At 36.4% G+C, this 12,711-nt stretch overlaps 1 protein-coding gene across 4 annotated transcripts in view; it reads right to left on the bottom strand.

Annotated features, from left to right (window-relative positions):
• GALNT1 (polypeptide N-acetylgalactosaminyltransferase 1) overlaps nucleotides 1-12,711 on the bottom strand; it is a 125,082-nt gene that overhangs the window by 44,233 nt on the left and 68,138 nt on the right. For all 4 annotated transcript variants that reach the window (XM_027575533.2, XM_027575532.2, XM_027575534.2 and 1 more), the window contains exon 4: nucleotides 11,896-12,070. In XM_027575533.2, coding sequence (XP_027431334.1) covers nucleotides 11,896-12,070 — 175 coding nt within the window. The remainder of the gene's footprint in view (nucleotides 1-11,895; nucleotides 12,071-12,711) is intronic.

Here is a 12,711-nt window from a genome sequence, read left to right as displayed (position 1 = left end):
CTTCAACGTGCTTGTTTCACAGGTCCACGGATTTCCAATACCTTTCCCACCCTCCTCACTCACAGGTGGCAATTTCACCGAAAACACAGAAGCTGTCAGAGGATTTCCATACTCCCATGAACACATCCTGTAGGCATGTGTGATCGTGAACATTGTGCCTTTTTCCCACGACACAAGGCCCAAATTATCCCTGTTCCTGTCTGAAGCCAACTACATTCCTTCTCACCCACTCAAGTTAAATGCTCTTGCTGTAATCCTCCCCTAAGTTACCCTCAGTGGGATCATTCCCATAAACATACAGCCTGCAGTACATACCATCTTTGATAAAAGAAAGATAATGTCTCCCTTAATCGCACAATCTCCCCAGCTAACACCTCCGCTTCCCTTTCTCCGATGACACCTCAAAAGCACTGCTACACCTGCTGCCCCTCCCACTTGTCTGCCCTACTCTTTTCTTGAGTTGATTTTATTTGAAGTAAAGCAGAGTGCACAAAACATAAATATAGAGCTGAATGAGTTATCACACAGCAAATGCCCATGTAACCATGACTCAGGGGAAGAGAGAAAACGTGACCAGCACCTCACAAGTCCCCCTTGCTCCCATTACCTTTTCCTTTCTCCCCAGTGGAGATCAATCACTGTCCTAACCCTTAACATCACTGTTTTGTGTTGCTGGTTTCTGGCCTTCCTAGAGATAGCCGAATTCTGTATATGTTCTTCTGTGACTCTAGCTTGGTATAAATGGTGAGATTCATCCATGTTGTGGCTTTTGTTCATTTCCACTGCTGTAAAGTATTCCGTCGTATGAATCTACCACATTCCACTGCTGATACACACTTAGATTATTTTCAGTTTGGAGCCAATACAAAAGTACTACCATTAACATTTTTGTCCTTGTCTCCTGATGTGTATGTGCATGCATCTGTTAGATACATCTACATGTGGATCTGCTGGGTCATGAAGTATGTTAGTGTTCGTTTTACTAGATACTGACATGTTTTTCAATGTGGGTGTAACAATTTACACTGCCACCAACACTAGTCATTATGAAGAGTATGAAGTGGTATTTCATGAGTTTTGTGTTTTATTGATTACTAATAAGGTTGAGCATCTTGCCCTATGTTTATTGGTCATTTGGATTATCTCTTCAAGTCTTTCATCCATTTTCCTTTTCCTTTTTGATGTGTAGGAGTTATTTATATATTCTGCATCTGAGCATTTTGCTGGTTTTAAGTATCATAAATTTCTTCTGTTATTTGCCTTTTCAATGTATTTTTTTCACTTTTTTTTAATGAACAGGAAGTCTTTAATGCAGTCCCATTTATCAAACTTTCCCTGCATTTTTGAGTGTTTCTATGTCCTGTTTAAGAAATCTTCCCCTCTCTCAAGATCATAATAAATTCCATGTCCTCTCCTAGGAGCTTTATTGCCAATCTTTGCCTTCATATTTATATCTGTAATACACATGAAAATGATTTTCTATATTGTGTGAGAAAAAGTTAGTTTCAGTTTTGTCCTTAAATTATTATCAGGATGACCCACTACTGTTTACTTTTTTTTTTAGGTTTTATTTATTTGACAGAGAGATAGCGAGAGAGGGAACATAAGTAGGGGGAATGGGAGAGGGAGAAGCAGGCTTCCCACCGAGCAGGGAGCCTGATGCGGGGCTTCATCCCAGAACCCCAGGATCATGACCCGAGCCAAAGGAAGACGCTTAACGAATGAGCCACCCAGGCGCCCCTACGTTTTTCTTTAGAAGAACATCCTTCTACTACTATGCAGTTCCATCTTTGTCCTAAACTAAGTGTTCAAGTAGTATGGGACTAGTTACAGACTCCCTATTTTGTTTCACCAATCTGTTTATCCTTGCAAAAATACCACACTATCTTAATTACTATACTGCCTTGAGAAATTTTGATAATTGCCATTACAAATCCTCCAACCTTACTTACTCTTCTACAAAAATGTCTGGCTATTCTGGGTCTTTGCACTTCCAGTTACATTAAGAACCAATCTGTCAATTTATACACACACACACACAAATGTGGTAACTGGAAATTCACTGAATCTATAAATCAATTTGGAGAAAACCAACATTTTATAATACTGAGCTGTCCACCCATAAAGATGGGCATTTTTCCATTACTTAGATCTTTAATTTCTTTCAATAACATTTTAGAAGTTTTTTGAAGAGTTTCTGGTATTTGGTATTTTCTGATTGCACTGTATGTGGTGTTTTAAAAAAATTTATTGCCCACCTTTTGTTAGAAAACTGACATAGAAATACAATTGATTTTCATTTTAAGTATCAACCTTAAAACAATCAATACTTTTTGATTCTAATCTTTTATCTGTACTTCTCCTGAATTTTCATCATATATAATCATGTCAAGTGCAAATAATAAGTTTTAATTCCTTTCCAGTACTTATAACTATTATTTCTTTTGCTTGCCTTCCTTACTCTGGCTAAAACCTCCAGCACAAGAGTGAATAGAAGTGATAATGGGCATCTGTGGTTCCAGATTTCAAAAGGAACACTTTCAAAATTACTGTTAAACCTGAGAGGCTTTGTTTCATTTTGATTTTGGTAGATACATTTTATCAGATTAAGGAGGTTCCCTTTCATTTGTAGTTTGCTAGAATTTTTGTCATAACCAATGACAAATTTTTATCAAGTCCCCTTTCTGTATCTACTGAAACAACAGAGCTTATCTCCTTTATTCCTGTTAATGTGGTGACATTAAATGATTTTAAAATATTAAATCAACCTAGTGTGCTAGCATAAACCAATTTGGTTTTAATATATTATTAACATTACATATTGCTGGATTCAGCTAACATTTTATTTAGAATCCTATGTTTATCAATGAAACTGGCCTGTAATATTCGTCATGTCATTGTCAGATTTTCATCTCCAGATCATCCTGATCTTATGAAACAGTTTGATATGTTCCTTCTTTTTCTAGTTATCTAAAAAAGTTTGTGTAAGTTGGCATTATTTCTTCCCTAAATATCTGATATAATTCATTGGCAAGGCCACCAACACCTGGAAGTTTATGATTGTATCCGTATGTAAAAATTTTAAATCATTTATATCATTAATTTATTTAGTAGTTACAGTACTTTCTGCTATCTGTTTTTCTTGTGTCGGTTTCACTAAATTGTACTTTTCCAGGAATTAATCATTTAAAAATTTAAGTTATTGGGATAATGTTTATATTATCTACTTATAATTTTTTAAATGTCTGTATGATGTATGGTAATGTCCTCTTCTTCATTCATGATAGTTGTTACTTAGGAAAGGGTTTTTTGATTTTGTTATTCTTGTCAAATAACGAACTTTTGGCTTTGTTGACTCTATACTCTTTGTATTCTCTTATATTAATTCTGCTCTTTATAGTATATTTTCTTCTGGGGTCAGCATCTATAGTAATGTTACCTTTTTCATACCTTGCATGGATTATTTGTCATTTTATTTTACAAATAAAATAAATTTGTAAAATTTATTTTCTTGAGTGGTCAATTTTATTAGTTTTTTCAAAGAACCAACTTATGATAATTCACTTATATTCTATCTTTTAAAAAAATTATATGCATTTAAACTATCCATTTTCATCTAGGCGTGGAATTAGTTGTATCTCACAAGTTCTGATATGCAGAATTTGCACTGTTAACTAGGATAAAATATTTTTTTTCTTAAAGCACTGAATGCTTTTTGCCTTGAAGTTTACTTTATTTACCAGACAGTAATATCGGTCAGGTATGTTGTTTTGTTCTGTTCTTTACCCTAAGTATTCCTATTCCCTTTTTCTTTTTATGTTTGCCTCTTATAATATATAGTTGTCATTTTTTCTTACTCAATCTAACAATCTTTGTCTTTTAAGCAAAACCTTTAATAGATTTAATGATATACTTGCGTTTCAACCTAGCATCTTACACAGATAGAAATATTTGCCCTTTTTTCTCCTTTCCTTCATATATATATATATATATATATATATATATATATATATATATATAAATAAATAAAAGTGGACTCTATACCCAATGCGGGGCTTGACTGAACGCATGACTGAGTCACATAATCTACCAATTAAGCCAGCCAAGTGCCTCTGAATTTATATTTTTTTTAATTTCTACTTTCTCCACTCTAACATTTATTTTCTTCTGGTGGTAACCTTAAAAATTGTAACACTCAACCTTGATTTATTAAAGTCTAATACTAATTGCTATCTTTACCCACGACTTGACAATAAACACCCCCCAAAAAAACTTACAAATGTAAGGTTTAGCTCCATTTATCCCTACCCAAAGAAAATGCTCTGTTCTCTTTAATTTTATTGATATTTTATGTCATAAGATATTGTTTACAAAGTTGACATTAATTTATCTACATATTTACCAATTCCATTGTTCTTCCTTCATTTCTATACCTGACCATTTCAGTGGGATCATTTTCTTTCTGCTTAGAGAACACCCTTTAGTGTTTTTTAGGGTGGGTAATGAATTATCTCCGTTTTGTTTCTCTTAAAGGTTTTTATTTTTCAAAGATACCTGTGCTGGGTGTAAAATTTTATGCTTCTTTAAAGTTATCTCAGACTTTAAAAGACACCATGTTATCTTTTGGCTTCCTTGTTTTTTTCTGTTGAGAAGTCAGCTGAGAAGTCAGCTGTCAGAATTACTGTTGCACCTTTGAAGGTAATCTTTATCTTTCCCCTCCACCCCTTTGCTTATTTTTACAATTCTTTTCTCTAGCTCTGGCTTCCAACAGTTTTATTATGATATGCCCAAGTATGATGTGGCAGGTAACCTGCTGAAGGTTCATCAAACTTACTGATTCTGTACCTTAATGTTTTTAACATTAGTTTTAGAAAATTCTTGGCTATTATACTTTCAAATATTGCTACTGGTCTATTCTTTCTTATTTTAACTATAATTTGTTGACAATCCCAGACCTCTTTATCTCCTGTATCTCTTACTATCTGTTATTTTCCATTCTCCATGCTTCATTCTGGATATTTACTTCTGATCTATAATTCAGCTCACTAATTCTCCCTTTAGCTATGTCTAGTCTGCTGCTAAGCCTGTCCATTAGGTCTTTACTTTTTATTACTGTACTTTTCCAGTTCTAGAATTTCTACTTGGTTATTTTCCAACAGATTCTAGTTCTCTGCTGAAATTCTCAATCTTGTTTTTAAATCTCCTTGAACACATTAATATTATGTACAATCGTTTTAAAGTCTATGTCCGATAACTCCATTACCTGGAGTCCTTCTGGGTCTATTTCCATTGTCTACTGTTTTGTTTTCTTTCATGTGCCTTTGTTTCCTCTGTGTATGAAATACCATTTAAAAATCCTAATAGCTTTCTTCAGAGAGGATTTACATTTGAATCTAGGGGAAGCCAGGGGCACTAGTAAATTCAATTTTCTGGACTAAGATGGTTTAAACTTGGGCTTCAGTCACCACCAGGGCTGATCTACTTCAATTTCATCATTATTTCTAGGAACCTAAAACCAAATCATGCAGGAGGGGCTATCTGACTCTCCCCCCACCACACACACACACACACACATTTGATAGGCTCTGGACTCCAGGTTTTATGCCCCAGCACCAAAAGGCTATCAAAAGTACTATTTATGAACACTACATCTGAAACTAATGATGTAATATATGTTGGCCAACTGAATTTAAATAAAAACAATAAATTCATATGCAATGTCAAAAAAAAAAAGTACTATTTAGGTATACACCTTCTGGAATGCATCAAGGTAAAACTTCCAGGCTTGTTTCTCTGAGTTTTCATCTTCTCCCACAGTATGGCTCCATAATTCTTCACTGCCTTCTAAGCTCTGCCTTCTAACCTCTATATGTTTTTAAGCAAATAATTTTTATATACATATTTTACCTAACTTTCTAATTGTCCTCAACTGAAGAGTTGATCTAAATCACCAAGGCTGCCATCAAAGAAACTGGAAGTCTTCCTCATTCTTTTAAATCAGTTTTATTCCTATCACTCCAAAGAAACAATTTTATCTAAATTCCAAGAGCCTCCATACACTGAAATCCACGGGTCAATTTAGAGACTTCATCATTCATCTCAGCAGAATTTAACAGAGTTGACCACTTACACCTTGAACATTTGCCTGACTTCCATGTACTTTCCCCCTCATACCTCATGTTTTCTTACCCTTTTGCTAGATCTTCCTCCTCTTCTCACTCTTCAAAAGATGAAATGTCAATCATCTAACCTACCCTCTTTTCCATCTCCTCCACTTGTAAGGCTATCTCAACCCACCCCATGCCTTTAAATTCACTTGTCCAAATTCATAGCTCCAGCTTCAACATCTCTCCTAACCCCAGGCTTTTATAAATATATGCTAATTGATTTATTTCCCCATATTTCTATTTTCTTCTTCTTTCTATCTTGGCAAGTATCACTGTAATTGAGATGGCTGCTCAGGCCTAAATTCTTACTCCCCCTTTTCTCTTTTACTCCATAACCAATCCTTCAGTGTTCTGATAGGTTCCATTGTAAAAAATGCAATCAGAAATTTTAAAACTTCTTCATCCATGCTAGCCTAGTCCATGCCACTATTATCCTCCACATGAATTCTCTGTACCTGGAAAATGTAAATTGGTAAAACCAGTGTGGGAGCAGCTTTTTTTCTTTCTTTAATTGAGTGAAATAAAAAAGTACCTACCTCTCAGCACAATAATTTCACTTCTACTGTCACTTTTGGCCATAACCCTTGGTAACAAATACACTGTATGTTAATCTAATACACACATCCTGAAATAATGATTAATGAAAAAATACTTTTACTACATAAAACACTCTGCTATCTTCTATTTCACTAATTTAAATGCTAACAGGTATTCACTAAACTGATTTTATGATCCATTAGTGAGTAAAAGGGTCCTGAATTGTAATTTGAAAAGCATTGTTCTACAGAAAAGTGTTAACATTTGTAGAAGAGAATACATGTAAAAGGATGTTTACAGGGACACTGTAACCATAAAGTATATACACATAAAGTAAAAGCAAAATAGATAAACTATGGCGTATTCATACAATGGACTTCTACAAAGCAGTTAAAATGAATGATCCAGAACTACATGCACTGACATGGATAAATCTCAAAATCAATGCTTGAGCAAAAACAATTTTTAAAAAGTTGCAGAAGGATATGTGCATATGCTGTACTACCATTTAAATTAAAAAGATAACACTATAAGCTATATTATTTATATACAGACATGAAGAAGTACTTTTAAAACATGAACAGTAATGATAAATGGAAAAACCAGAACGATGGTTAGAGCAAAGTGGGATGGAACTGGGGAGGAGTATACAAAGGGATTCAACGGTAGCCATAAAGTTTTATTGCTAAAAGCAAAATATAAAGAAAATATGGCAACTTAAGATTCAAAGGCTGGGGGCGCCTGGGTGGCTCAGTTGGTTGGGCGACTGCCTTCGGCTCAGGTCGTGATCCTGGAGTCCAGGATCGAGTCCCGCATCGGGCTCCCTGCTCGGCAGGGAGTCTGCTTCTCCCTCTTGACTCTATCCCCTCTCATGTGCGCTCTCTCTCTCTCTCTCTCAATCTCTCTCTCAAATAAATAAATAAAATCTTAAAAAAAAAAAAAAGATTCAAAGGCTGGTGGTTGGTACAAAGGTTTGTTATCTCCTATAGCTTCCTGAATGTTTACACCATTTTATTTTTAAAAAATAACAGTTAAAGAAAGAAGGCTAGTTTTTCCAAAAAAATAAATTTCCAAGAGATCCCTAGTAAAAGATGGAAAATACATGATAAAAAATACTTTAAGACAAATATTTTGAAGCATAATTTTTATTTCTTTAAATATTTTATTTATTCGAGAGACACAGAGACAGAGAGAACACAAACGAGAGGGACAAGCAGACTCCCTGCAGAGCATGGAGCCAAACTCGAGGGGCTAAATCCCAGGACCCTGAGATCATGACCTGAGCCAAAACCAAGAGTCAGATGCTGAACCAACTGAGCCACCCAGGCACCCAAGACCTGATTATTTTTTAAATGAAAGTTAAATTTACTTTAAAAACTAGAAAGATGAAAATGCTATTGTTATACTAAATATCTCACAAATATTTATATGTATAAAAATGGTTAAGTGTACAGTTTTGTGTCTACAGTTTTTAAATGTCAGACAACAATGATAAAAACTTAGTAATAAAAAACTTAACAAATAAAAAATTCAAGAGAATAGCTCAAAGACAGTCTAGAATTTTTCCCTGGAAGAAGAAAAAAGATAAGAAGAAAAGACAAAAATATAAGAGAGTAAAAGAATCAATTCAAGTAGTCCAAAGTGTGGCTAATGGGAGTTCTAAGAAGGAAAAACAGACGGATGGGACATACAAGAGACCTGTTCAACGGGGATGCACATGACTAACCAGACCGCACACCTTTAGTACCACAAGCACACAATTTAGCTGACTTGAAGGATACTGGTACAAAATGCCTTTAACCTACCAATCCGCAGCAAAGAGAGGAAACAGAGGAAGAGTCGATGACGCCGTAGTCATGCAGTCCACAAAATGCAGGCTGAGGAAAGATACAAGATACTCTGCCTGGTCTTCAGGGGAATAAAATAGGGAGGGAACCTACAGAGACTGACAGAGGCTTAAGAGATATGTGCACTGGGGCACCTGGGTGGCTCAGTTGGTTAAGAGACTGCCTTTGGCTCAGGTCATGATCCTGGAGTCCTGGGATCGAGTCCCATATAGGGCTCCCTGCTCAGCAGGGAGTCTGCTTCTCCCTCTGACCCTCTTCCCTCTTGTGCTCTCTGTCTCTCATTCTCTCTCTCTCAAATAAATAAATAAAAATCTTAAAAAAAAAAAGAGAGATATGTGCACCATTTGCAATGTGTGGACCTTATTTGGATCCTGATAATAACACCACACAAAAAAGAAAAGTATTACATAACTAGGGAAATCTGAATACTAACTAGGTATTTCACATTATGGAGTTACTGTTAAATAATTTTTTTAGGTATAAATGGTATCATAATCTTCCTTCCTATATGAGTCTGTATCTTTCAGAGACACATAATGAAATATTTACAAATGGTACATCTTTGCCTGGAACTGGGGAATCTGCTTCTAATCACACTTAGCTGGTTTTTCACAAAAGGCCACAAAACACAGGGACTTTAGTCAGTTGGCGAATTCCAGAGCTAATGACCCAAGTAAGAGCAAAAAAACAAATTTAGAAACCAGTGTATTTTATAACCTAATCCTGAAAGCGACACTCCATTACTTGTACTGTGTTCTACTGGTCATACAGACCAACCCTAGGTGGAAGTAGGAAGAAGATACATAGAGGTGTAAATACCAGGAGACAGAGACTGTTGGGGGACATAGAAAAGAGCGTAAGAGACAAGACTATGAGGAGTTACTGATGCGAGGTGAGGAACACATGAGGGTTCCGTATACTACTGTCTCTTTTTGTACACATTTGAAATTCCCCACAATCAAAGTTAAACAAACAAAAAACTTTAAAAGATACCTGTACAGAGATGGAGCAAGAAGGTGTAAAAAGGCTACTCAGTGACAGTAGCGACTTGGTGCCAACTCCCTAAGCGGCCCACTCCCCCAGAGACCAAACGGTTGGCAAGAAGGACTGCGTATCAGCAGCTTGTGTGAAGTAAGGCTTTCAAATCTAGGCAGTCCTCATCAAGCCCGAAATTCAGTGCACAAGCCTGTGTATCACACCATTTAAACACTGTCCAAAACATAAATGCTTAATAAAATGTGTTAAGAACAGTAATGTACATAGGGGAATATTCTACCTGGAACAATAAGAATCAAGGCTCTTTTTAGCATAGACACCATTAACATTTCAACTGCAGACTTCCCTGAAGAGTGTAGCTATCTTTAGTAATTCTCTCTTTTTTTTTTCTTCTTTAGTATTTCTTATATTGTTCAGGAGAGTTAACAGCTTGGGAAAATTTAAGATTGTAACGAAGCTTCTTTTGACTGATCGCCACTTAGCCTATCTGCTGGATGAACACATTGATACTCTCCATCCCCCACACCGTTTAATTTTTATATGCACAATATTAAATGGTGGCCTCTTAGGACTCATTCACACCTGTGCCATGTACTAAACTATAACTGCTTTTGCTTTCTCTGAACAACTTTTTAGAAGTTTTCCCTGGAATTATACCGTTTTCCCTGCTATGGTTTTCTATGCACTTACTAACTGCATCCCAAATTCCCCATCATCTAAATTGTTTCCAGAAGCATTCAGCTGTACATCATCCGTCTTCTTGAAGCCTCTCCTGGTGTGCGTCTCTTGCTTGCTTCCATCTCGGTGGCTGCCTCTTGGCCTAACAACTCATCCAGGGCTCTCCCTTCACCATCCTCGAGGGATTCCCACATTTGTTTTATGCCAAATCCCCTATCTTCCACATCCTGTGTCCATCCTTTCCTGAGTTTAGGTCCTCATTTGGTGAAGCATAATCTCCAGTAACTTTCCAAGAAAGGGTGGGTGGGTGGCAGTTCGATGTTATGAGACTTTGCATTTTCAAAAATGTCCTTTTTTAAACTATGCATTTGATTGCAAGTATGGACAGATACAGAATTCTAGGTTGGCAATTCTTTTCCTCTGGAATTTTGCTCCTTTGTTTCCAGGACTGCTGCTGAGTTGCACTAAGTTATGCCCTTTTCTTTCTTCCTTTTTAAATTCCAAACACTCTTTGGTTCTCCTAGTGTATCTTTTGAATAGTATCTTATTCTTGTTTTATGGTTGTAGTATGTTTTATTATTTCACTGGGATTAATTCTTTCTAAGTTTTCTTCTCCCTGAAGAGTTTTTGCTTCCTCCAACTTGCGTATTTCTCTTTTAGGGACTATTCATGTTTGAGGGTTTCTTGTGATTGTCTAGTATTCCTTGGTTATGTATTTGTTATAAAAATAGGGAACCAAAAAGCCGAATATTAGCTTGGAATGATGATTACTATGAGTTTTTCTTTCCCTCCACTCTGTGCCTAGTCCTACTCTGTCAAGAATGATCCTCAATCTCTTGCCTGGAGAAACACGGCCTGGCTGTTGGCATTAATGGGAACCACAGAGGGCAAGGTGGCTAGGGTCTCAGGAGCCAAATATGTACGTTCACTTGCTCCATGTGTTTTTCGTATAGTTCCTTTGCTTTTAATGGGGCCTGCTGTCTTCTACCCCAGATACCTTATGTTACCTTCTTCATATGGAGCAACTGGGCCTCTTACATTGGTGGTGGGAGTGTAAATTGGTATAATGATCCTGGGAAAATGTTTCGCAGCACATACTAATGCTATATAGATGTATAACTTATTCCTTTCCCCTGTACATACCAAATAGAAACAAGAGCCTAAGTCCTCCAAAAGACATGCACAAGAATGTCACAACTGCTTTATTCATAACAGTCAAAAGGTGGAAACAACCCCAAGGTCTATCAATGTGTAAATAAATTATGGAATATTCATTCACATAACACATTTATCTTGATGTGGATGATCAGGTATATACGTATATATAAAAATTCAGTAATCTGTATGCCTATGACTGTACATGTTACGGTTTTAAGTTACATACATCTTAAAAGAATCTTTTTTAAAAAGCTGATTATAGGAATGTTTTGAGAAACTTAATATCCTCTACTAATCTATTAAGATAAATCATTATTTTCCAAAGCCTAAAATTTATAGCCTAATGATCAGTAGCATTTTTACCAGTATTTAATTAGTTAAGTGGGTAAATAGTAACATAGTGATACAACATTCACTTAAAGAACAGTCAACACTAAAGTGTAATTTATTGGGAATTCAGAACACACTTTTCATTCAAATTCAATACTGTCAGGATCACACTAGGTACTTACCCTTCTAACCTGACATCTGGTAAAGATCTGTTGAGTGCGATCATCTCACTCGCCATTAAATTGAACTGATTGATTTTAAACATCTCTTTCATCTTTTCTTGATCCTCTTTAGGAATGACGACTGGTTTCCCCATTTCTCCAGGACCTTCATGATGCTTTTGTACTGGCTCTAGAACTAAGAATATGGAAGAAACTTAACATCAGTAGCAATCGATAAATGTTTCTGTTTAATAACATGAGTTTAAATTGGACCCTCAACAACCAGAGCCATTTCTGAGCCCATCCTCTCCCAGTCTGTAAAACCTGGGGGCTGCCCTGTGCTCTTCTTCCACACCAGTGTCCTCACTCAACACCTCCTCACCCTGCACTATTCACCTGCATCATGCACAGCCTTGGCATTCCCATCTCAAAAATCGTTACCACATTAACCTCACTAAAGCACGACCTTCATTGTGGTATTCCGATGATCTCCTAAAGTCTAACTCTTTAATATGGAATTTAACCTAACTTTCCAAACCTACCACCTGGCTCCGCCCTCTACCATGCCACTCCCCACCCCCACTTCAGTACTTAATCCTTCAATCAAATAGCAACTCACTACTTTCCTTCCAATGTGCCTCATGTTTTCCTGCTTTGGTGCCTTTGCTCACAGAAGGCCCCTCCCACAGCACCTCCCCAGTCTTATTTCTGTAATACCAACCATCTACTTGTCTTTTAAGGCCCGGCTAAAACAGCTTCTCTTGTCTGCAGCTTTTCCAAATCTCTCTACAGTGATCATCTACTACTCTTGACTGCCACATCATTTCATCAAGGGCT

The sequence above is a fragment of the Zalophus californianus genome, chromosome 14 (assembly GCF_009762305.2).
Source record: "Zalophus californianus isolate mZalCal1 chromosome 14, mZalCal1.pri.v2, whole genome shotgun sequence".
NCBI classification, from domain to species: domain Eukaryota; kingdom Metazoa; phylum Chordata; class Mammalia; order Carnivora; family Otariidae; genus Zalophus; species Zalophus californianus.
Note: the sequence above shows the minus strand (reverse complement) of the source record. Positions and strands in the feature narration are given on the sequence as shown.